This window comes from Oncorhynchus nerka, linkage group LG10 (assembly GCF_034236695.1).
Source record: "Oncorhynchus nerka isolate Pitt River linkage group LG10, Oner_Uvic_2.0, whole genome shotgun sequence".
Taxonomy (NCBI): Eukaryota; Metazoa; Chordata; class Actinopteri; order Salmoniformes; family Salmonidae; genus Oncorhynchus; species Oncorhynchus nerka.
Genome location: NC_088405.1, coordinates 32,735,969 through 32,763,158, shown reverse-complemented (window position 1 = coordinate 32,763,158; position 27,190 = coordinate 32,735,969). Strand labels below are relative to the sequence as shown.

The window sequence follows — 27,190 nt, the reverse complement described above, 5'->3', positions numbered from 1 at the left end:
CCGATTTTTCAGTGTCTTACCCTGAGCGATGAAGTTCTTCTCAAACTTCTGCAGGAACTCCAGGTAGAGCAGATCATCGGAGGTGAGGGCCTCCTCTCCAACCACGGCCTTCATGGCCTGCACGTCCTTACCAATGGCATAGCAGGCATACTGAGAGGGACAGAGGCATGGGGATGGAAAGAGAGAGAGAAGAGTGGGGGAGGTCAGAAACTTGAAGCCGTTCTATGCAACAAACAATTAATGTGTATTGTGGTTCAATAGAAATTAGGCTTGGTTATAGAGGATATTTTGGCACTGTGCAGAGTGACAATAACTACCAGCTGGTTGGAGACATCAGCATGGTCTTTACGGGTCATTCCTTCACCGATGGCGGACTTCATCAATCGAGACAGAGAGGGCAGCACATTGATGGGTGGGTAGATCTGAAGGGAAAGCATGAAATAAGAGAAGTCAATATTCAACAAAGAAATAGTAAACAAATCATCATTGGACAACTGTCAGGAGAGAGAATGACAGTACTCAATAGCTATAGACACTACTTAATAGCGAGGTCACAAGGGGTTGTTCGGAGACGTATAAGCGAGAATGGGAATACCTGTCTGTTGTGCAGCTGTCGGTCCACATACACCTGTCCCTCAGTGATGTACCCAGTGAGATCAGGAATGGGATGGGTGATATCTGGAAAACACAGTTTACATGGAAGTCTAGAGATAATATCCAGGGTTCAATTCACGCTAAATTAAGTCGCCTTTATCAAACCTATACACGCCCACATTCAAACACATGCACAGCCCTAGATCACTTTACCCAAAAGAAATGTCAGGAACCAGGCATACACTTTAAATGACTACAACTTACAGTTTAAAAAGTGTTTTGATCTACATCCCCAAATGTAGTGCTCTAAAATATTCTGGCACAAATGTTTTCTGATGTTAAAAAGGGGGACTCCCATTCGAAAACAGACTGGAGGCCCATCACAGAAGTTGCTATAGTAACAGCAAGCATTAAAAAAGATCACTTTTTTGTGCTCGTCAAACCCAGACAAAAATAGGAGATTCAATGGAATTGCTCATGTAAAAAGTTAATAAAAATGTATATTTAAATAAAAATTTTTTTTAATTATCTAGGTTGTTTGTCCTCGGAGATAAGCTGGCATATGTCTTACCATCGTTGGGCATGGTGAGGATGGGTATCTGAGTGATGGAGCCGTTCCTGCCCTCCACTCTGCCGGCACGCTCGTAGATGGTAGCCAGATCCGTGTACATGTAACCGGGAAAACCACGACGGCCAGGGACTTCCTCTCTGGCAGCTGACACCTGGGGAGACATGGCACATACAAGTGAGCCATAAGTGGAACCAGGGTATAAGAGATGGGACCCAGAACACAAACTACTCCACTTCTGAACATTTATTCTAACAGCGTATGATTGAATCAATGAGCATGAACTCATTCATTTATAGCAAGGCTTCCCTAACTCAGTCTTTAGAACCCAAAGGGGTGCACGTTTTGGTTTTTGCCCTAGCACTACACAGCGGATTCAAAAACAGTTAACTAATCATAAAGCTTTGATCATTTGAATCAGCTGTGTAGTGTTAAGGCAAAAACCAAAACATGCACCCCTTGGAGTCCGGAGGAGAGAGACATACAGTACCAATCAAAAGTTTGGACACACCTACTACTCATTTTTTTTACATTATACAATAATAGCGAAGACATCAAAACGATGAAATAACATAGGGAATCACGTAGTATGCAAAAAGGTGTTATAAAAATCAAATTATATTTTACAATTGAGATTCTTCACAGTAGCCACTCTTTGCCTTAATGACTTTGCAGACTCTTGGTATTCTAAACTCAGCAAAAAAAGAAATCCCCTTTTCAGGACCCTGTCTTTCAAATATAATTCGTAAAAATCCAAATAAATTCACAGATCTTCATTGTAAAGCCGTGTGAAGCTAAGTGTCAGTATAGAGACAAAGTAGAGTCGCAATTCAACGGCTCAGACAAGAGAGGTATGTGGCAGGGTCTACAGTCAATCACGGACGACAAAAGAAGAACCAGCCTTGTCGCAGACCATGATGTCTTGCTTCCAGACAAACTCAACAACTTCTTTGCTCGCCCGAGGACAATACAGTGCCACTGACACGGCCTGCTACCAAAACCTGCGGGCTCTCCTTCACTGCAGCCAACATGAGTAAACCATTTAAACGTGTTAACCCTCGCATGGCTGCAGGCCCAGACGGCATCCCCAGTTGCGTCCTCAGAGCATGCGCAGACCAGCTGGCTGGTGTGTTTACAGACATATTCAATCAATCCTTATCCCAGTCTGCTGTTCCCACATGCTTCGAGAGGGTCACCATTGTTCCTGTTCCTAAGAAAGCTAAGGTAACTGAGCTAAATGACTACCACCCCGTAGCACTCACTTTTGTCATCATGAAGTGCTTTGAGAAACTAGTCAAGGACCAGATCACCTTCACCCTACCTGACACCCTAGACCCACTCCAATTTGCTTACCGCCCCAATAGGTCCAGAGACGACGCAATCGCAATCACACTGTCCTAACCCATCTGGACAGCTCAGCCCATTGACTACAGCTCAGCATTTAACACCATAGTACCATCCAAACTCGTCATCAAGCTTGAGACTGGGTCCCCGACTTCCTGATGGGTCGCCCCCAGGTGGTGAGGGTAGGTAACGACATCTCCACCCCGCTGATCCTCAACACTGGGGCCCACAAGGGTGCATTCTCAGACCTCTCCTGTAGTCCCTGTTCACCCATGACTGTGTGGCCATGCACGGCTCCAACTCAATTATCAAGTTCGCAGATGACACTACAGTGGTAGGCTTGATTACCAACAACGAGACGGCCTACAGGGAGGGGGTGAGGGCCCTCGGAGCGTGGTGTCAGGAAAATAACCTCACACTCAATGTCAACCAAACAAAGGAGATGATTGTGGACTTCAGGAAACAGCAGAGGGAGCAGCCCCCTATCCACATCGACGGGACAGTAGTGGAGAGGGTGGAAAGTTAAGTTCCTTGGCGTACACATCATGGACAAACTGAAATGGTCCACCCACACAGACAGTGTGGTGAAGGCGCAGCAGCGCCTCTTCAACCTCAGGAGGCTGAAGAAATTCAGCTCGTCACCAAAAACACCCAAACTTTTACAGATGCACAATCAAGAGCATCCTGTCGGGCTGTATCACCGCCTGGTACGACAACTGCTCCGCCCACAACCGTAAGGCTCTCCAGAGCCTATTAGAGGGCAGTGAGGTCTGCACAACGCATCACCGGGGACACTGCCTGTTCACCCCGCTATCACCCAGAAGGCAAGGTCAGTACAGGTGCATCAAAGCTGACACAGAGACTGAAAAACAGCTTCTATCTCAAGGCCATTAAAATGTTAAACAGCCATCACTAACATTGAGTGGCTGCTACCAACATACTGACTCAACTCTAGCCACTTTAATAATGGAAAAATTGATGTAATAAATGTATCACTAGCCACTTTAAACAATGCCACATTATAGAATGTTTACATACGCTACATTACTCATCTCATATGTATATACTGTACTCTATACCATCTACTGCATCTTGCCTATGCCGTTCGGCCATCACTCATTCATATATTTTTATGTACATATATTGTTATTAATTCCTTTACACTTGTGTGTATATAAGGTAGTTGTGAAATTGTTAGGTTAGATTACTTGTTAGATATTACTGCATGGTCGGAACTAGAAACACAAGCATTTCGCTACATTAACATCTGCTAATCATGTGTATATGTGACAAATAAAATTGGATTTAATTTAATTTAAAGGGTTTAAACACTGTTTCCCATTCTTGTTCAATGAACCATAAACAATTAATGAACATGCACCTGTGGAACAGTCGTTAAGACACTAACAGCTTACAGACGGTAGGCAATTAAGGTCACAGTTAAGAAAACTTAGGACACTAAAGAGGCCTTTTTACTGACTCTGAAAAACACCAAAAGAAAGATGCCCAGGGTCACTGCTCATCTGCGTGAATGTGCCTTAGGCATGCTGCAAGGAGGCATGAGGACTGCAGATGTGACCAGGGCAATAAATTGCAGTATCCGTACTGTGAAACGCCTAAGACAGCGCTACAGGGAGACAGGACGGACAGCTGATCGTCCTCGCAGTGGCAGACCACGTGTAACACCAGCACAGGATTGGTACATCTGAACATCACACCTGCAGGATGGCAACAACTGCCCGAGTTACACCAGGAACACACAATCCCTCCATCAGTGCTCAGACTGTCTGCAATAGGCTGAGAGAAACTGGACTGAGGGCTTGTAGGCCTGTTGTAAGACAGGTCCTCACTAGACATCACCGGCAACAACGTCACCTATGGGCGCAAACCCACCGTCGCTAGACCAGACAGGACTGGCAAAAAGTGCTCTGCACTGACGAGTCGCGGTTTTGTCTCACCAGGGGTGACACCATTCTGTATACTTCTGGCCTTTCTTTGGACACTGTTAACCTCATAGTCCGACCCATCCCGGATCCGGTATCGTGACTACGGCTCAAGCTCATTAGCATAACGCACAATGCGAAAAAATATTCCAAAAAATATTTAACCTCCACACATTAACAAGTAAAATAGCTCAAATGAAAGATAAACAAGTTGTTTATCTACCCAGCAAGTCAGATTTCTAAAATGTTTTACGGCGAAAACATAGCACATATTTATATTAGATCACCACCGAAACAAAAGGCAAGCGGCGGCCATTTTGTCCCAGAAAAAATCAAATTTAAAAGTAGGATTAAAAAATAAATAATTCACTAACCTTTTGAAAATCTTCATCAGATTACAGTAATATTACATGTTACACAGTACATTTAATTTTTTTTCAATAATATGCTATATAATATCCATAAATCTCGGTTGACGACATTTAAAAAAAAAACATGCTACTCAAATGTCAGGAGAAATGATGATAGCTCCGACAGATAACAAGCAATAAACATGACTAAATATACATGTTCTACATATATTTACAAAGATACACTTCTTAATGCAACCGCTGTATTACATTTATTTTTAACGTTACAGACATCGTTCACTTGGCTATACTAGGAGTCGGCGCTCAGATATTAGCAGTACGTTTGGAGTCCACAGAAACCCAAAATAACCACATAAATATTCCCTTACCTTTGATGTTCTTCCATCAGAAGACGTAGAGGGAGTCATACTTACCCAATAAATCGTTTGGTTTCACGTTGCGTGTCCCTGTATTAGCATATGCTAACTGCTTCAGCTGAAATGCATCAAAAATGACTTCTGGTCCAGCACTCTTGCGCACCAAAACTTCCAATTTACATATTATATGTCGATTAAACTGGTCAAACGATGTGCAAAATCGAGCTTTATGCTGTTGTTAGCATGTAGAACAAAGGACAGCGCTAACAGACATACCGGCTTCAAATGCTGCATGTTGGAAAAAGACGTACTCCAAATCGGCCGCACGCAATAGAGTGCCCGGTTTTGAGAGGGACACGCGCAATTTCGCACGCCAAAGGTGCAGGGCTCGTGCGATTCTCACAGTGAACGCGCCATTTGAAAGCAGAAATCGCGCTGAACTGATAGAGCCTGTTCCTGGATCCGTAGCTGCCTGGGAGGGTGTTGGCGATGACGTCAAAGTAGACCCAACTTTTCTATTGTTGACAGAGTGTTTGGGAGAATGGCTCTCCTGAGAGTTCTGCTTTACATACAGACATAATTTAAACGGTTTTAGAAACTTGAGTGTTTTCTATTCAATAATAATTTTTAGATGCATATATTAGCAATTTTGGGAAAAAATATTTTCAGTTTACTATGGGTACGCACTTTCTCCAACAGGGGCAGTATAGAGCGAGAGTTCTAAGAGGTTAACAAACCTCTAAAACGAGCTTCATTGCCATATAACACTACTTCCGTGGCCTCCAACTGCTCTTAAAAAACGCTAGTAAAACTAAATGCATGCTCTTTAACCGATTGCCGCCCACCCGCCTAGCATCACTACTCTGGACGGTTCTGACTTAGAATATGTGGACAACTACAAATACCTAGGTGTCTGGCTAGACTGTAAACTCTCCTTCCAAACTCATAAAGCATTACATTACATTACATTTAAGTCATTTAGCAGACGCTCTTATCCAGAGCGACTTACAAATTGGTGCGTTCACCTTATGACATCCAGTGGAACAGCCACTTTACAATAGTGCATCTAAATCTTTTAAGGGGGGGGGGGGGTGAGAAGGATTACTTTATCCTATCCTAGGTATTCCTTAAAGAGGTGGGGTTTCAGGTGTCTCCGGAAGGTGGTGATTGACTCCGCTGTCCTGGCGTCGTGAGGGAGTTTGTTCCACCATTGCGGGGCCAGAGCAGCGAACAGTTTTGACTGGGCTGAGCGGGAACTGTACTTCCTCAGTGGTAGGGAGGCGAGCAAGCCAGAGGTGGATGAACGCAGTGCCCTTGTTTGGGTGTAGGGCATGATCAGAGCCTGGAGGTACTGAGGTGCCGTTCCCCTCACAGCTCCGTAGGCAAGCACCATGGTCTTGTAGCGGATGCGAGCTTCAACTGGAAGCCAGTGGAGGGAGCGGAGGAGCGGGGTGACGTGAGATAACTTGGGAAGGTTGAACACCAGACGGGCTGCGGCGTTCTGGATGAGTTGTAGGGGTTTAATGGCACAGGCAGGGAGCCCAGCCAACAGCGAGTTGCAGTAATCCAGACGGGAGATGACAAGTGCCTGGATTAGGACCTGCGCCGCTTCCTGTGTGAGGCAGAGTCGTACTCTACGGATGTTGTAGAGCATGAACCTACAGGAACGGGCCACCGCCTTGATGTTAGTTGAGAACGACAGGGTGTTGTCCAGGATCACGCCAAGGTTCTTAGCGCTCTGGGAGGAGGACACGATGGAGTTGTCAACCGTGATGGCGAGATCATGGAACGGGCAGTCCTTCCCCGGGAGGAAGAGCAGCTCCGTCTTGCCGAGGTTCAGCTTGAGGTGGTGATCCGTCATCCACACTGATATGTCTGCCAGACATGCAGAGATGCGATTCGCCACCTGGTCATCAAAAGCATAAAGCATCTCCAATCCAAAATTAAATCTAGAATTGGCTTCCTATATCGCAACAAAGCATCCTTCACTCATGCTGCCAAACATACCCTCGTAATACTGACTATCCTGCCGATCCTTGACTTTGGCGATGTCATTTACAAAATAGCCTCCAACGCTCTACTCAACAAAATGGATGCAGTCTATCACAGTGCCATCTGTTTTGTCACTAAAACCCCATATACTACCCACCACTGCAACCTGTATGCTCTCGTTGGCTGGCCCTCGCTTCATACTCGTCGCCAAACCCACTGGCTCCAGGTCATCTACAAGTCTCTGCTAGGTAAAGCCCGCCTTATCTCAGCTCACTGGTCACCATAGCAGCACCCACCCATAGCACGCGCTCCAGCAAGTATATTTCACTGGTCACCCCCAAAGCCTATTCCTCGTTTGGCCGCCTTTCCTTCCAGTTCTCTGCTGCCAATGACTGGAACGAATTGCAAAAATCACAAAAATCACCTCACTAACTTCAAGCATCTGCTGTCAGAGCAGCTTACCGATCGCTGTAGCTGTACACAGCCCATCTGTAAATAGCCCATCCAACCAACTACCAACTTTATCCACATGTTTTTTTTCTGCTCTTTTGCACACCAGTATTTCTACTTGCACATAATCTGTACATCGATCACTCCAGCGTTAATTGCTAAATTGTAATTACGTCGCCACTATGGCCTATTTATTGCCTTACCTCTTTACTTCATTTGCACACACTATATACAGATTTTCTATTGTGTTATTGACTGTACATTTGTTTATCCCATGTGTAACTCCATGTTGTTTTTGTCGCACTGCTTTGCTTTATCTTGGTCAGGTCGCAGTTGTAAATGAGAACTTGTTCTCAACTGGCCTACCTGGTTAAATAAAGGTGAAATAAAAAATAATAAATGGTCAGATTCACGTTTATCGTCGAAGGAATGAGCGTTACACCGAGGCCTGTACTCTGGAGCGGGATCGATTTGGAGGTGGAGGGGCCATCATGGTCTGGGGCGGTGTGTCACAGCATCATCGGACTGAGCTTGTTGTCATTGCAGGCAATCTCAATGCTGTGTGTTACAGGGAACACATCCTCCTCCCTCATGTCGTACCCTTCCTTCCTGCAGGCTCATCCTGACATTACCCTCCAGCATGACAATGCCACCAGCCATACTGCTCGTTCTGTGCATGATTTCTTGCAAGACAGTAATGTCAGTGTTCTGCTATGGCCAGCGAAGAGCCCGGATCTCAATCCCATTGAGCACGTCTGGGACATGTTGGATCGGAGGGTGAGGGCTAGGGCCACTCCCCCCAGAAATGTCTGGGAACTTGCAGGTGCCTTGGTGGAAGAGTAGGGTAACATCTCACAGCAAGAACTGGCAAATCTGGTGCAGTCCATGAGGAGGAGATGCACTGCAGTACTTAATGCAGCTGGTGGCCACACCAGATACCGACTTACTTTTGATTTTGATCCCTCCTTTATTCAGGGACACATTATTCCATTTCTGTTAGTCACATGTCTGTGGAACTTGTTCAGTTTGTGTCGCAGTTGTTGAATCGTGTTATGTTCGTACAAATATTTACACATAATAGGTTAACTGAAAATAAAAAAAAGCAGAGGTTTCTTTTTTTGCTGAATTTACACACACACACTCCCTCTAAAGGAGGACAAAATCATAGGAATTGGATTTGACTAGTAACACTGTACTATATTCTCATTTAAATCACCTGTTGTGAAGTGTTATTCAAATCACCAAAAGGAGGTCAAGCACTGACATTTTCTCAGCAGACATAGTATAAAATAAATGACTTGGAACCCAGGCCAAAGCACTGTTCAAATTGTTCAGTTAGTTGAATTCAGAGCAGAAAGGCACTTGCATTCAGAGGATGGAGATAGCCAACACTTGTGAACTGTGGATTAAATTCAAAACTCGACCTTCGAGCGGGTGAATGGGAAAATAAGTTAAATGTTAATGCCCCTTGTCAGTCTTTGTAAGTGGTTAAATACCCTACAAGCCAGAGTCTTAGCTGAGGCTTTACTGAAACAGCACGTGTGCCCAAGGTTACAGGCAGACAACAAGGGAAGGGAGCTATGTTTTCAGATGAACATAAAACATTTCAAACTCTCGTGAGGCTGGAATATTGAAACATCAAAATATGTTCTGCTACATAAGGAATATTACAGGCATAAAAGAGATGAGAAGGTCTGTCTCACCACAGAAAGCTTCACACTAAGCTTCTAAGAATTAAGTTGAGGCATTTCCAGAAGGCCACATTATCCTGCCTTTCACCGAGAACACAAGGGGACATTAAAGAGATCATCAATTGGCCAACACCTCCTGAGATGTTTAGGAGCCAAGGTTTGGTAGTCCAAACGACTTCCTTTTGAAATAGTGTTACTATTGCTGGGGGATTCTGTGCTAGTTATCAACATATGTGCAGGGGTTAAAGCAACAACAAAAAATTTAAGTCTATCTCAGATCGATTGTCTGCGGCCAAGAAAGGGGAGGTTATGATCATCATTATTTTACAGATCAAGGATAATTTTGTACATGTATTAAACAGAGTTTGACCAATTCCAGTCCCCTTGCTTAGGGGGTCCTAAAACCATGCTTCAAACTCGTAAAACTGCATTTGTAAAACGATGTCAAGTGCAATTTTTTTTTAAAGAGTAGAGAAATAAACATGGTAGCAATGTAAAACTGGTATCCAAAACTGCTTTCAAAAGTGTTTTCCCACAAATGCATTAAGAATTGTTGTGCATTGACTGCTTGTCAAAATGCGTTTCCTTCAGGTAGCCTAGTGGTTAGTGTTGGGCCAATAACCGAAAGGTTGCTAGATGAAATCCCCGAGCTGACAAGGTGAAAATCTGTCGTTCTGCCCCTGCTGAACAAGGCAGTTAACACACTGTACCTAGGCCATCATTGTAAATAAGAATTTGTTCTTAACTGACTTGCCTAGTTAAAAATAAAGGTTCAAAAAAATATTTAAAAAATAATAAATGCCCTGTAATTTAAAAAAAAAAATACAAATTTAAATTACATGGCATTTATTTGGGAATATATTCGTAGAACAGACATGCTTCGGTCTGTGTTCGGCTAGGTCATCTCCATAGCCTAATAAATTACCTTTTGGGGTTTGACTGGTCTGGGGGTTGATCACTTACAAATCTCCTGGTCTTGACTCAGAGTTGCCAAATTGGAAATTATATATTATATATATATATATACTTATAGCTAGCTAGCAGTGCTGTCTGTTCATATTCAAATAATGCAGCCCAGGCTTTATGGTTTTATCTGTTGGGAAGAATTACAACAAGTACTAAATGCTGTGTCCAGAAATCGCAGAGGCTCAGGGACTGTTATTAACCACTGCCAAAATTGTGGCTTTTCACAGGCTGTTCAGCAGCCGTGGCATCACCAAGGTGGGCGCCTTATGTTTCAGCAATGGAGGACCAGTACCTATGGAGGAGCGGGTCCTATGGAGCAGCGGGTCCTATGGAGGAGCGGGTCCTATGGAGCAGCGGGTCCTATGGAGCAGCGGGTCCTATGGAGGAACTGGCCGTCGGAGAAGCAGATGTGGTGCACTAATCAAGCATTCCGGGCCTGTTAGACAGACAGTCTTTGTTTCTCTCTGACTGTACCATCGATGCCCCCTCCGCTAAAGCTTCGCTGCCTTCCCAACCCAAAATCATCCAAAGCCAAATAGAGGCATTCAATCTCCATCTCTACCATCTCAATTTAAATCGTTTTTTTTTAAATGCGTTTTCAGATTACAAGTTAAATCAATAATTATTAGGAATTATATTTAAGATGTCCTTGACTGACATACCAAGAAGTGATGCATTTTATTAGAAAAATTCCACACGCATGAAGGCACAATCAGGAATTGGGGTGTGTGGTTCAATGGAACACATTCTATCAAAATAGTTCTATGAAGAATACTCTAGTTGACTGTAAGAATTATAATAGGGGTTATTGCTTAAGGAAGGTTATTCTTCCACTATTGAGGACCAATATAATAGAAGGTAGCACTGAAGATTTGGAAGGTGGTAGTGTAGACACTATATGGAGGACCATAATCTTTACAGAATATACCCATCTGTTAACCTGCATAGGACTATTAACAATACTGTTTGGTCATACAAATGAGGCCATGTAACATCTTTCAGGTTGAAAACCTTGATGCAGATACCTAGGGGTCATTTCCACCCCCCATGTATTTCCTTGGTGTGGAAAGCACATGTCCCACCTCTGAGATTATTCCTCACCTCATTTACTGTGTCAAGGTCAGCTTTTGTGGGATGTGGAGGTGTTCAATACCACATCCATGTATGCCGTACTGACTACACTAACTGGCACATTGAATTTGCGACCCATAATCAAAAGAAAAGTTATCGCTCTCAGGTGTATACAGAATTAAGGTGCAAGTCTGACACTAAAAAGTAATACGTTTTTTTTTTTCAAGAGTAAACAGCAGACTTCCTTGAGTTAGTTTGGTTGCCCACCTCTCTCAGAGCTTCGGCATAGGAGCTCATGTCAGTCAGGATGACCAGGACATGCTTCTCACACTGGTAGGCCAGGTACTCAGCTGAGGTCAGAGCCAGGCGAGGGGTGATGATGCGCTCAATACTGAGAAAGGAAAGACAAAGGAAGGAATTAAAAGGTTTCCACCATTAACATAAAAAAGGTAGGGAAAGACAAAAGACTAATAATACTCTGTTGAAAAGGTGAAAATGACAGGCTTGCCTTTATACAGCAATATTTTAGACACCTTACTGCCTTGAATTCCTGATTCCTTAGATGTACCATGAAAGCATTACTTATAGGAGGGAGCTAGTGCACAGAGCTTATGCACATAAACTCACGTGGGGTCGTTGGCTAGGTTCAAGAACAGGCAAACATTGTCCATGGATCCATTCTCCTCAAAGTCCGACTTGAAGAAGCGAGCAGTTTCCATGTTCACCTGAAAAGATAGGTTAGGGGGAAAAAGGTAGGTTCGTGATTACATACCAAGTTGATAGTAGAAGGCCTTGAACATTCTTCAACAAAGCAGGAATATACTGTATAAGAGTCGCCCACGGACAAGAAAAAAAAAACACACGCCTATATCAGAAAAATGAGTGTCAGTCTGCAATTATCACAAGAAATGAAGGCAAATTCTTCCTAAACAGTATACAAAGAGCAATGTACTGCAAATAATGTTGCAGCTTACTGGATCAGTTGCTTTCTACTCAGGGTAATCTTTCATGTTCTGATCGTATGTGAAAACATGGTTAAGTGTTAAGGCACTTTCTCACCAAGTCTGATTTTTCCCCCTTCCCGAATAAAAATAGATCTGGGATTCATGAAAGATGGGATAAAAAAAAATCAAAATAATAACTTTGAGGATATAGTTTTTTATAGACCAAAGTATGAGCTATGTAAATGTAAAGGAACACCAGCCTAATTAAAACCTTATTTCATAAAATGCACCTAACTGGATTTCTGGCAACTCCAGACACCACTTGAGTAAATCTGATTAAAAAGATGTCAGGCTATTCCATTAAAACAACTAGAGCCTACTCGCGCTTTGTAACCAAAATAAATTTTTAATTTGGCTTCAGAGTAGATGACATCACCCCAGTATTCCTACCATGGGGGCAAGACGGGAAAAGCAACATTCAAGCAGCCGGTCGCAGCCGATTCTGACCGGTTTGTTTATAGCTGCAGATATGCGCCCATTCTCGGTGGTTGAGAAGAATTACCTCGTGAAAGTGCTCGAGCCACGTTACGAACCTCACCCTCTCGCATCCATTTCAGTAAACAAGTAGTACCCGCTCTATTTAAGCAAGCTAAAGCTGAAGTTGTCAATTAATTGGCCAATGCATCCCGTGTTGTGCTTTGCCATTCCACTGCCAAAGAACAGCAGAGCACCCTTTAATGGTTCAAACTGCCGACCGCTCAGTCTTACCAGTGCTTAGCAAACCTTAAGGGAAAAAAATGATGGTTGACCAAATACAATGTTATTTTACAGAAAACAAAATTGGCAATGGGCTTTCAGCATGCTTACAGGGTAGGGAACTCAACATGCTCGGCACCGACACAAATGACCGATGGTTGGCTGAAAGAAATTGATAATACGATTGTGGGAGCTGTTTTGTTAGACTTCAGTGCAGCTTTTGACATCATTGATGAAAAAATTTAGGTGTTATGGATTTACATCCTCTGCCTTATGGATTGAGTGCAACTTCTCTAACAGAACACAGAGGGTTTTCTATAATGGAAGTCTCCAATGCCAATTCGGTTGAGTGTGGTGTACCGGAGATCTTGAGCCAATTACCGTTTTCTGTTTTTACTAATGACCTTCAATAAAAGTCTGTGTCGATGTAAGCTGACGACTCAACAGTATAGATGTCGGCTTCGACAGTAAAATAACTTTCACCTTTAACATAGCGCTCCAGTCAGTTTTAGAATGGGTGACTAGCAATAGGCTGGTGCTAAATATATCAAAGCATCATTTTGGGACAAATCACTTGCTCAACGCTAAACCTCATCTTGATCTATTATTGAATAATGTGGCGATTGAGCAAGTTCAGACAACTAAGCTGCTGGGTGTAATCCTAGATAGTAAGCTGTCATTGTCAAAACATATAGACTCCATGGTTGCTAAAAAGGGAAGAGGTCTGTCCGTGATAAGGCGCTGCTCTGCTTTCTTGACATCTCAATCAACCAGGCAAGTCCTACAGGCCCTAGTTTTGACCCACCTGGACCAGGTGGGTGATCACGTGCGGGGAAAAAAAGACCTAGGAAAATTGGAGTTGGTCCAGAACAGAGCAGCACGTACTGCACAAGGAGGGAGAATGTCAATTTCTTCGGGCTCAAAGTTGAGGAGAGGCTGACTACATCACTATTGGCCTTTGTGCGAGGTGTTGAAGGTACTGAACTGTCTGTTCAAGTTCGGACACTCATCGGTATCACACAAAACATGCAACCAGAGCTCTCTCACAGTCCCCAGGTACAGAACAGAGGCTGGGAAATACACAGTATTAAAATAGAGCCATGACCACATGGTACTCTGCCACCCCAGGTAACTCAAGTAAGCAAAAAATAAAAAAAATAAATAAAAATAAAAAAAGATAAATTAAGCAAAAACGTACAGCACGACGGGGACTGTGATGAGACATTTTTATATATATGTTGTATTTATTATGTATTGCAGGGGTAGGCTACCCCTTCCTGGTGTGCTGCAGGTAATGTAGGATTTTGATCCAACAAGGCACCACACCTGACCAACTGAGCTAATTGATCAGTTCAGTGATTGGCTCCATTCAACATCTGGTCTTCCAGGTCGGTTAAATCAAAAACATGAAGTGCCTGCGGCCCTCCAGGACCAGGGTTGCCTACCCCTGATGTATTGTATTGTTGTGTTCTGTATTTTATGTAATCTATTTATTATATGTTTTGTTTTCTGTTACGACCCAAGGAAGAGTAGCCGCTGTGTTGGCAGCAGCTAATTGGGGATCCTAATAAAAGGCAAAAATACTACAGATGGATGGACCTCCAGGGCTACTTAACAGTGAAGTACCGTGCTACAGACATGCCCTCTTTATGAGAGTCACACAAGCTTGCATACATTTCTCTTTGTAAGAAAACATGATCGCATAGGCCTATACCAGAGATTCCCTAACTTTTGTCCCGTAACCCCATTTTGACAGTATCTTCGACAGTATTTCAATCTCAAAGAAGTTGAGGTGACAAATGCATCAAAGGTAATATTTTGGTATGATCTTCTGTGTAGAAAATAACAATTGACAGTGTGCTTTCACCCCCAGTCTGATTATGTGCCTGATCTTGTCCACTCTGTTCTAATGAGTCCTGTGCAGCTTGTGGGCATTGTAGAGACACAGTGTTCCTGACAATAATCTTTCAGAGATATTTTGTAGCTTAAAAACAGTTCAAAAGATAGCCACATTTGTAGGAAGAAAACGCTTTGTTTATTACTGACGTCACCCCGGTTCTATGAATCAAGCACAATTTCTCGCCAGAGTTTCTCTCATGACTCCAGGTTTAAATCAGACCAGCCCAAATGGGGTCGGGGACTCCAATTTGGGAATCAGTGGCTTGTACAATGTCTGAGCCATGTTTACATATTGATTTGACACATATTTCACTTTATTTTAGTGTTGTTGATGAGTAATTGTGTAATTTAAGAATTCATTGTGTTATTCCTGATTGTGCTGTCCGACATTATATGACTCAGGAATAAACACTTTTTTTTTTTACCAAAATTAAACTACAGTAACTGTTGGAATTTCATTTCATGGACAAACTGCATATTTGTCTTCTTTATTCAAGTGCTACAACATACTACGTAGCAATTTTGGTTTTCCTCAGTTGCTTTGACTAAATCGAAATTAAAATGAACATATTTTAACCAAAATTAATACTCTATATTTTTTCTATATGGGAGATAGAGTTGACAGGTTTTGGTTGTGACCATGGTGATATCAAAATGTTTGTTTTTTAAAGTATAAAAGTAGAGAACTATTCAGACCATAAGTGGTCTTGTTGCGCTCCACGTAATCAGGAGATGAAGGTGTTCCCATAGTATAGCTAACCCTGCTCATTTTTTACTCAGAGGATTTGACAAAACTGACAAGAGTTGACCGAAACTCCAGAGATAAATATTCCTTAAAGTCATGGGATCCTTTGTCAGTTAATACAGAATTTTTCTAACTTTTTGGGAGTTTGAAATGGTGATCCTTTGCTCCGGACAAGGACAATTCCTGGCACAGAGCCGACATTGAACTGAATAATACAAACTAATATTTAGTAAACAAAAACCTATTTCCCCTTATAAAGTTCCCCTAAAAGTAATTTTAAGATCAAATTATTAAACAAAATACATTTCAAAATACATTTCAACAAGGATTGTCCCAACCTTCAAGAATCCTGAAATATGAGCACATCTTGTTTGATGCCTTTCACACGAAATATCGTCCTGCTGCAACCCGTCAATTATTTAGTCGGAACTAGGGTTGACCGATATTTGGGGAGACCTCTTCTACCAGCTCCTACTCCAAATATTGCAAAATTCGATAGAATCGTTTTGCGGCATTAATTACTGAATAATTCCAGACTGCCATTTATGTGCTTATTTATGCTATTCATCTCATTCTCATTAATGGCAAAATAATAAGGCTTAGTAAATTAATTTAGACTTCATTTTCAACATATTGATACAGCCTTAACTGATACAACTGCATAGTTTAGATTTAAAGTTCAAATAGAGTAAAGTCTTGCATATCACGATATATCATAAATGCCAAATATTCAAGTGAATCATATCGGCCCAACCCTACTCGGAACAGGTTTGATTGCGGAGTTCTCACAAATGCGAAAATAGACTGTTGACCAAAAGAAAGTGTTCTCTGGGATACACGTTCTGCCACTGACAGGCTTGTGCACGGCCACTGACAGGTTTGGTTGTGTAAATTCATAATTTAATACATTTCTCTTTCTTTGTACGTTTGCAATGCATCAGCGCAACAATTCCATCAATCTAGCACCACCAGCCAATGCGATCACACCAGAGTCATACACTCTCGCCATTCAAACTTTGCTGCCAGCTCATTGCCAACTACTGCTGCGGTCATTCTCAGTGGCAATATGTTGTTCAAAGTGGCTAGAGAGGACGCTGTAATGAGAGAGCAATAATATTGTAGCACTACAGTATACTGGCTAAGCTACAGAAAATATTATAACATGATTAAATCATGAAAGGAGGTTGGCTACGTTTGCTTCAGTTCCATCACACTGAAATAGAGAGGAATCGCAAAAATGTCACCGGTAGTTACTACTCGCAGAGGTTGATCATCATGACACTCAACTACATTTTTGTTATGCTCATTTCAGTAATAGATTTGTTGCCTTTTGAGAAATGTAACTTGATCATTTGATTTAATTTCACAAAAATGTTACCTTCATTCACAAAGAGCATGTTTTACATCAAACACATTTTCACATCTCAAGAGGTTAAATAAATAAAACAACTAGAGTAGGTGCCTATTAAAAAGTGTTGGGTGCAGGGAGCGACAGTTAAAACATTTTTAGCCTCTCCATTTCAGCGTGACGCGTTAAGCTCAACCTAGTTTCACCACAAAACAGCAAAAAATGGCCAAAAATAATAGAATCAGCTCACCTGCTTTTACACCATCTAATGTACTGTATGCGAACAATTTCTAATTACATTGTAAAAAAAAGGGATGCAAAACGCACTTTGTGGAACGACCATATGGTTGTTCCTTCTATCTGATTAAAGAGAGTCCAGATAAACTAGGCCTTTAGGAAATTTTAACTAGTGTTATTTGACACGTAAAATATAACTAGTGTTATTTGACACGTAAAATAACGGAGACGACAACAACCTGAACGGCCTTCCATACAAACGCTTTTGCTGCGGTCATTGCTTCAAAGAGGGGAAACGCAAAACTATCGAAGGCTAAAACACTTGGACAAAAAAATAACAAAAATATGGAAGGCTATCCAGGTCAGACTTCTCATTATTTTCACATTTTGAGAAATAATGAGAAGTCTATGACCTGAATAGCCTTCCATATTTTTGTTATTTTTTTTGTCCAAGTGTTTTAGCCTTCGATAGTTTTACTGAACAAAAATATGAAATGCAACAATTTAAGATTTTACTGAGTTACAGTTCATAAGGAAATCAGTCATTTCAAATAAATTCGGCCCCATTATATGGATTTCACTTGACTGGGAATACAGATACGCATCAGTTTATCAGAAATACCTATAAAACATGTATTTTTTTAAGTAGGGGCGTGCATCAGAAAACCAGTCAGTATCTGGTGACCACCATTTGCCTCATGCAGTACGACACATCTCCTTCACATAGCGTTGATCAGGTTGCTGATTGTGGCCTGTGGAATGTTGTCCCACTCCTCTTCAATGGCTGTGCGAAGTTACTGGAACACGCTGTCGATCCAAAGAATCCCAAACATGCTCAATGGATGACATGTCGGGTGAGTATGCAGGCCATGGAAGAACTGGGATATTTTCTAGCTTCCAGAAATTGTGTACAAATCCTTGCAACATGGGACTGTGCATTATCAGGCTGAAATGTGATGGCAAAGGATAAATGGCACGACAATGGGCCTCAGGATCTCGTTACGGTATATGTGCATTTGAATTACCATCGATAAAATGCAGTTGTGTTCATTTTCCATAGCTTATGTCTGCCCATACCATAACCCCACCACCACCATAGGGCACTCCGTTGAAATCAGGAAACAGCTCACCGACACGAAGCCATACACATGGTCTGCGGTTGTGAGGCAGTTTGTAGGTACTGACAAATTCTCTAAAATCGGCGGCAGCTTATGGTAGAGAAATGAACGTTCAATTCTCTGGCAACAGTTCTGGTGGACATTCCTGCAGTCAGCATGCCAATTGCATGCTCCCTCAAAACTTGAGACATTGTGGCATTGTGTTGTGTCACAAAACTGCACATTTTAGTGGTCTTTTATTGTCCCCAGCACAAGGTGCACCAGTGTAATGATCATGCTGTTTAATCAGCTTCTTGATAATCCATCCACCTAACAGCTGTGACATATCTTGGCAAAGTAGAAATGCTCCCTAACAGGAACGTAAACTTATAGGTGCACAAAATCTGAAAGAAATAAGATTTTAGTGCACATGGATCTTATAGTCTTATCTTTTATTTCAGCTCATGAAACCAACACTTTACATGTTGCGTTTATATTTTCGTTCAGTGTATATTACGAGTTTCCAAACTGTCATCGATGTTGACCTATGTGACGTGCGAATATTTCAAAAAAGTATGGGGGAAAACGCATCGGACTTGGTGTGAATGGTTTTGTGCATCAAAATGTAAAATCCGTTTTTTCCGGAATTCGTATGGGGGAAAAAAATGCAATAGTTTGAGAGACAGGGCAGCAGGTAGCCTAGTGGTTAGAGCATTGGGCCAGTAACTGAAAGGTTGCTGGATCAAAACCCAGAGCTGACAAAGTAAAAATCTGTCGTTCTGCCCCTAAACAAGGCAGTTAACAAGGCAGTTAATACTTGTAAATAAGAATGTGTTCTTAACTGACTTGCCTAGTTAAATAAAGGTTAAATAAATAAATACATCTGTTGTTAAAGAGGCTTAATACACTGTTCTTTACACTGTGTCCTTTTCCTAAATTGGAATCTTCTTCTCAAAGAGTACATACGATTTAGAATGTCTTAATCCCTTTTCATACCCATCTGCCAGTACGCATTGCATTTCCACTACCCTTTCAGAGAGTTAGTGCTTATGTTACAAAGCCCTCAGTGTGTGAATTAGCCATCAGCAGGGAGAGGATAAGGGGGGCCAGAGGAGCAGAGGTGGGGGTCACTAACATCTCTGCCACAGGTCACAGAAGACTCCCCACACAGTGTTAAATAGTCAAGCACAGAGCAGCTGAACTGGAGAGAATTTGATACTGGCTAGCTAAATGTGTTCAAGACTGCTTTAATAATAACCGGCATGGCCAGAATCTGCTCAGAGGAGCAGAAGTAACAGGGGACTCAAACGCTAAGTCACCTGGTGAATGAGAGCGAGAAGAGGAGAGGGGGGATTGTCACGGTGGGGTTAAGAGGAGGGATTAGCCTAACACTAGAGGAAAAAACAGATCAGATAAAGAGAGAAATATTTTGTCCATCTAGTGCCGCTCAACTCACCCCCATGGCAGCAAAGACAATGGCAAAGTTATCATCGCTGTAGTCCATCACATCCTTGGATTTCTTCACCAGGCCAGCCTGACGACAAATCTGGGCAGCAATCTGAGAATCAAAACATACACAGGATTAAAAATGATGACATCTTGAAACATTCACATTGATAAAACAGCCAGTCTATTAAAAATGACTGGACATCAGCGAGTGCCCCGTCCAGCTTGCTACAGTAGTTTTGTGTGTGTGCACATGAGTATGCATGTTTGTGGGGTGTTTGGGTGTGCATAGTTGAAGAACAACTCTGTGATTAGGAATCGAGAGGGGAGGAATTTCACGCTTAATGTAATGGTTGCCACCTGTTGATCCGGACTGACCTCTCATTGCACCCTGAGCTGAGACACCTGGCCCATAGAGAACCATGGCAAAAATGACCCCATGACATCTGTTTAATGAAACGAGAAGCGCTTTATAACATTCCAGTGACGCGAGAAGTCGACCAGCATCATTAGTCAGACAAGGCGTACCCTGTTCACTGTTTTTAGTACAGTGGGACACTACAGTGGGCTCTCTATCCAACTGCCCTCTTTTGATCATGCACTTCCCGATTGGAGGATAATTATTTTATTCCCATTCAAAACATTTGCTAATCAAGGGAACAGATTTTTTTAAATATATATTTTTTTAAATGTACATACACCACCCAAAATCGGTGTCATCCTGTTGCTTCAGTGGGATTCTACGCATTTGACTGAGGCTCCCCCTCCGCCAGGATCTGATCGCGCATGTTTCAGTTTGGCAGTCCGCCCTGACCAACAACACAGCTTTCTGTGAACACAGAAAAAAACTCAAGTGTTGGGCCTCCATTGTCTGGCCTGAAGGTCATAATGAGGCTGTTTGCAGACTGATGGCTGGTGAGAGGACAGCCACCTCAAGCGTTAAGGGCCTCATGGCTGGGCTACCGATCCTATATTAATCAGTGCCCTTCACACGATCGCCTAATCCCCTCTCGCCATCATTGTCTTATTGGTTTAATTCGTTTCCCAGTTCAACCAGGGGGCATCAGCTCTCTCTCGGAGGCCTTAGAAAATAGCCTCCCTTCAGTCATGGAAAACCATGGCCACTGTCTGATATGACAATATGAACTATCGAAACTATTAATCTCATTTCCAAATCAAAAGTGCAACTTTTTGGGTAAGTCCTTTAACACTGATATTTCTCATCTTGTCCCTGAGATTTAGTGGAGAGGTTAGTAGAGAATGATCAAACTAACACCAAACGAGGCTTGTTATAAGAACATGTTGGAATGGAGAAAGATTTGGACTTCCTTGATACTGCCCAGCACCTTACCCCTATGTCATGCAATAAGTCACAAGATTGAGTTAGATGGAAAAAAAAGTCAAGCTGGCAATGAGCAACAGATCTTTTTCCTTCCTCTCTTTTTGGGTTCAGTCAAAAGGTAAAACCCTGATGAAGGCTAAAATACATTAGTTTTAACAATAAATAAGCATTTATCAACTTCCACTGTCCTCTATGAGTTGCTAAATGTCCTATTAATTTGTGTTCACTCAAAGTAGGCTAACTGTCACCACAATAAGATAACCATTCCAATAAATCAGATAAGCAAATCGTTTCAACTCTCATTTGTTCATATCCGAATTAAATACTTCAAGGCACCAGAAGAACTCTGGGGGGGGGGGGGTATTTTTAGACAGATTAGGAAGTCCAGATGGCTGCCATGTGCCGATAACTAACACACTGACAGAGGCATGGCTCTGAGTCACGCTTTCATGACACGATAACATCAACTTAAAACTAAATCTGACATATTCAAAATATTTTTAAGTAGTGCCTTAGAATATGGTATTATGCCACCTTCAGGTTTAATGTGTTCATACCATTGCCTAAATAAGCTGTTAATAATATAAGCCTAAAATTAAATGGAGAACAAGCACCTAGTTAACAGTGTGTCTGATACACAGACTATCAAATGTGACAGGCACATGATTGTGAGAAAACGACATGCATGCCATTAAGCAGTGCATACATTTTTATGTATGACTGGCCTAAGCAGGAATCAAACCTACACCTCTTGGCACTGCAAGCACCATGCTCTACCAGCTGAGCCACAAAGGACACAAGACCTATGCTCTCAATTGACTCCAAGTAGTCCAATATGTAGGAAGTAAAATTATTAAATGTGTTTGACATTCTGGAGTCCTATGTGTGGAGATGGAGACAGGGTGAGGCAAGGCTCTGTGTGAAATAAGAAAATGCCCTCCACAGGCAGTAAAATGTCAAAGTGGATTTTTGAGATGTCCTCCTGACCCACTTCGCCGTTTCTGCACCACAGGGCCAAAACAATAAAATCTTCTCAGCCCATTAGCACTAATAATTTAAACACGCGCGCACACATACATGCAATGCATTCACTTGCACACTTAAGTGCGGGCACACTCCACACGGGGTGTTTGACAGAAAAAAATAAAGCACAGAAGAATAGATTACTACAAACCAAAACGGATGACACTAAATTAGAATCCCCTGGCTGCGATAATGCAAATTGCTGAGGCGTCCAACAGAATAAACTGCCTCATGTTACAGATCACATTGCCTTGTCAGAGATAGCGTCTCCATCGTACCTCGTTGTGGGGGAGGCCAGCGGCAGAAAAGATGGGGATCTTCTGACCTCGAGCAATGCTGTTCATCCCATCGATGGCAGAAATACCAGTCTGGATCATCTCCTCAGGGTAGATACGGCACTGAGGGTTGATGGGTTGGCCTGGGACAGGTCACAAGCAGAGGTTCAGAAACACAAACCAGAGGGTAAGCCACTTCCATCCCAGGTATTGGCCAGGTAGAAGTAATATACAGTGCCCTCCATTAATATTGGCACCCTTGATAATTGTGCGCAAAACGGGCTGTGAAAAATGCCTTTACTGTTTATCTTCCTGGTCTTTCACTCAAAATATTCACAAAAATCGAACATTTAATTGAAGTAAAATGATTTAAATAAATACATGTAAAAATATTTTTCTCTAAAACGTGTGCCACAACTATTGGCAAACCCAAGAAATCTAAAATCTAACTGCAGTATATTCCCATTCCCATTTTACATTTAAGTTCACCTGAGTGATTAGGAACACTTAAGTGGTAAGCCATGACTTCCTGTTTCACTGGGGTATAAATATGAGATGACACACAGGCCAAGTTCCCATAGTCATCCATCACTATCGGAAAGACCCAAGAATATGTGCTCTCCTCTTCAACTCATCCCAGGTTTTCTACGGGGTTTAGGTCAAAGGACTGGGATGGCCATGGCAAAACCTTGATTCTGTGGTCAGTGAACCATTTTTGTGTTGATTTTGAGGTTTGCTTTGGCTCATTGTCCTGCTGGAAGATCCAACCACGGGTGCCAATACTAGTGGAGGGCACTGTAATAGATATAACATGGTAGAGTTGGCCTCATAATAGTTTCAATTCAGCTATTTAAACTATGTGTAGTTGCACACAAGTAAACTAGGGTTTAGAAAATCAAATGAAAGAAGTACACGTGTGGGAGATGTAGGAAATCCCCAAAAGGTTTCACATCAATACATGGTCGGAAGATGGAACAAAAAGGTCAGAACGGAAGTCAGGGTCAAACACATTGTTGCCTTTAAGATGGCAGACTCATGACAGTCTTCAGGTCATCTATTCATTGGGATGCGATGCCTACACGATGGCACCCTACACGTGAAAAGGGACTCGGGATGGGATCAACAGTCAATATAAGAGACAGAGTTTGGCCTTGTGGCAGTGCGATACAACTAAAGACTGAAATCACACTATACAAGCTAAAATATAGCTTCATCTAGGTCCACTAGCAGAGTAGAGATGGAAGCTTATCCGTTGTGAGCTCAGTATATTATGATTATCGCCATGGTACCATGGTTCTATTTTTTTTTTTTAAATCATGTCAGGGTCAATTTAATTTCACCACAGACAATGTTATCAAGGAATATGTTTCACTTGGTGAATGAAGTGAACTATAGCTCCGTCCTACCCATGATATCCAGGTAGTCTTCAGCCAGCACAGTGGGGCCACGGTCAATGGGCTTGCCTGAGCCATTGAAAACACGTCCTGAAATGAAAAAGCATAAGACATTCTCTATTGGTTTCATTTCATAGTACATGGACTGCCATCAACATAATTCTCTCTGCCTTTAATTCCTTAATAAATATGAGTAGTTATTTCAGGTGTCAGCCAATAGTAGAGATACTGTATCTAACATTTTCATTCATTTTAGGCCCATTACTCAGAATACTCTAGCAACAAATGGTTCGCTCTACTATTCAAATACACCCGACCTTGAGTCCCAATGATGTGGTTTGATATTTACAAAAGGTCATACAAGCCTTAGATTTTCTTCAATGTTTTTGTTCCCCTAAGTCACGTGTGGGGAAGACTCAATGCAGGACTCAAATTGAGGAATTAACAGAGGGGAGGTAAAAATGGAGCAGAACAATTGTATTAAGCACACTAAGAGAGTAAAGCTTACAGGGTATGTTCTTCTTTGTGTGAGAAAGGGGGAGGAGGAAACAGTTATACAGATTGATGAAAACAGACATAGAGCAGCCTAATTAAGTCTTAATCAGTAGTGGATTTCATGCTTTCTCCTGCCTAGCACCCACGGGATGCCACTCAGCTTGTTGGAGGGCTCATCTTACCCAGCATGTCCTCAGACACAGGTGTGCGCAGGATGTCACCGGTGAACTCACAGGCAGTCTTCTTGGCATCAATACCAGATGTCCCCTCAAACACCTGAAAATGACATTAAAACAGGAACGTTCAGTTGTTTGTGGTGGGTACGCGCGTTTGTGTGTGCGGGGTGGGGCTCACCTGTACGACAGCCTTGGTGCCAATCACCTCCAGCACCTGGCCACTCCTCCTGGTGCCATCAGGTAAAGTCAGATGTACAATCTCAGCATACCTGGGAAACTGCCACATAAGATGGAAAAACATAATTTAACAAACATGTTTCTTACGTTCTTTCAAAACAGGAAACATACACAGCCATCAAAGGCTATCCCTGCAGAGAATAAGAATACCAATACACAAGCCAGAACACAAATTATTATAGAGCAGTAATCTCGGAAACCCACCCCAAAAATCTGGCATAATTGCATCAGATGCTCGATTAAGTTCTGGGGGGGGTGGCGACGTTAAAGGGAAGATAAACGCAATTTGCGAAGTCTTCCCCCCCCCCCCCTTTAACGGAAACTCTCTGCAAGTTTCAGGCAAGTCTATGGGCCAAATGTTTTCTCTATCCTTCCGAAATTCAAATGATGTGAGCATTGAGATATCGTGATTGTTCGTCACTGATCATTTGGACTAATCTGCATACCGGAACACAGTTCCTCATTATCAGTCACATGCCACAGCCTGTTGACAGACATTACCAGGTATGTTACGTGCGTCTGTCCACTAGAGATTAATAGAGAAGTAATGTTACTTCCTCAGTCACCTTCACATTATCCAGAATCACCAGGGGCCCATTCACTCCAGACACAGTAGAATAAGCTGAAATAGAGAAGAACAGTCCATTTGTTTTGCATCGCGAACCACGTTTTAATCCACAGTTTTTATGCAAGTCAAGTCGTACCGTATGGAGATATTTTTAAAAAATCACGACAGCTGTGATGGAAACAGGAAGTTTCGGTACAACTTTATATGCAGACAGATCATTTTTGTTTGACATGGTGGGATCTTTGTGTCTAAAATTTGATTATGCGAGAAATGTCAGTTGAAACTCCTTTATTCGCAAATATAGATATAATAACCATCACATGGAAGTAAACTTGAAGTCACGATGATATGGTGTGTGGTCCACCCACTGGGGAAATCATGCAGTTTATTAGGCTACAGATTAAATAAATTATAATGCACTTCACAGCGTGAAAGTGGACAGTGATGAGCTTGATGCACCGATCAAATAAATGTCAAGGTCTTATTCTGGTGACATGGCCGATGCTTGACTGTCGTTTGACAAATATTCTCACTCTTATGCATAATAATCTCATGTAGACTAGCCTTCCAGCACAGCATCTGCAAGCTGATGGCCAGAGCACATGCCAGAGTAGGTACATTTACTATTTAACGCAACTGTTTGTGACAAAACTAAATCAGGTAGAGTTGAAAATGCAGTGGAAATGCATTGAACTTTGATTTGGTACAAGAAAACTTAGCGAAAAAGTACATTGTGTGTGCGCTGTTATCACGCACTGATTTTTAACCGCAACAAATCAGTTTTGTGGAAACACACCACTGGTGGGAAAATGTAATATTTTCTTAATTCAGATTTCGAATAGTCACATGAAAATCTGTCTCTAATTGGATGGAAACCTAGCTATATAGGCAAAATTGTTTTGCTTGCAAGTAGATCAAAACTATGACCTTCAGTATAGGGGGGGAAAACATGTCCACCAGACCCAAGAGTGGGCTTAATGTTATACAAGAGATGCGACACCTTTGAACCAAAATGTTAAAAGCAATAGTGACGGAGGTTAAGAAAGGGGCATGGCTTTTTTTGCATGAAAGCCAACAATCATATGGTAATAAGTAGGCTAGTGTTTTTTAAGGATACCCATGTTAGTAATTACAAAGTGACCTTTCGTAAAGGGGTTTAAATGGCTTTCATGCATTTCATGGCCAAATGTCAAGGCCAGGCAAATGGAAAGGAAAATACATGAAATATAGGCACGTTGAACATAAGGGTAAAATTGTATTTACTTAGACCAAAGTCTACAATTTCTTAAACAATAGGACAGACATGCAAAGGTGATTGTTATGGGAATTAGTGAATTTCGTATAATTACAACGTAGCACAATCCATTCATTAATTCATTCCCTGTACTCACATTCACCCCAGTGTCTCCACTTTTGCAAACTTGTTAGGATTTTTGGCTCCAACCATCTTTTGTCTGTGCAATTAGCCTAATTATTAATTACTTTAAAAAAATATATAAAATTTAAAATCAGCTTTAGGTAGATCAAGGATTCAGCACCCTAAACCCCAATAAATACACATATTAGAACACTAACCGCCTCAGGGAGGGATGTGGCCCCTAAGGGCCAGGAGCTCTACACAACCACAGTGCACAAAGCCCTCCCAAACCGACTTCCTACTACAGCATGGGTGCATGGGCCCATTTCCTGCTTCCAAAACACCAAAACGCACACCCCATCAAAATTATCACAAAACAAGGCAAACTAGGCGATCAAGCATGTTTTAGCCATTTGTGACTAGGGGGCAGTATTTTCATTTTTGGAAAAATAACGTTCCCGTAGTAAACAGGATATTTTGTCAGGACAAGATGCTAGAATATGCA

General features: G+C 42.0%; 1 protein-coding gene across 1 annotated transcript in view; it reads right to left on the bottom strand.

Annotated features, from left to right (window-relative positions):
- LOC115135169 (V-type proton ATPase subunit B, brain isoform) overlaps positions 1–27,190 on the bottom strand; it is a 46,303-nt gene that overhangs the window by 2,620 nt on the left and 16,493 nt on the right. Inside the window, exons 2-13 of the mRNA XM_029669552.2 lie at positions 25,327–25,382; positions 24,702–24,800; positions 24,530–24,623; positions 23,865–23,942; positions 22,462–22,601; positions 19,829–19,930; positions 11,974–12,071; positions 11,614–11,737; positions 1,166–1,316; positions 596–678; positions 318–422; positions 21–150 (exon numbers count right to left, since the gene is read on the bottom strand). Coding sequence (XP_029525412.1) covers positions 21–150; positions 318–422; positions 596–678; positions 1,166–1,316; positions 11,614–11,737; positions 11,974–12,071; positions 19,829–19,930; positions 22,462–22,601; positions 23,865–23,942; positions 24,530–24,623; positions 24,702–24,800; positions 25,327–25,382 — 1,260 coding nt within the window. The remainder of the gene's footprint in view (positions 1–20; positions 151–317; positions 423–595; positions 679–1,165; positions 1,317–11,613; positions 11,738–11,973; positions 12,072–19,828; positions 19,931–22,461; positions 22,602–23,864; positions 23,943–24,529; positions 24,624–24,701; positions 24,801–25,326; positions 25,383–27,190) is intronic.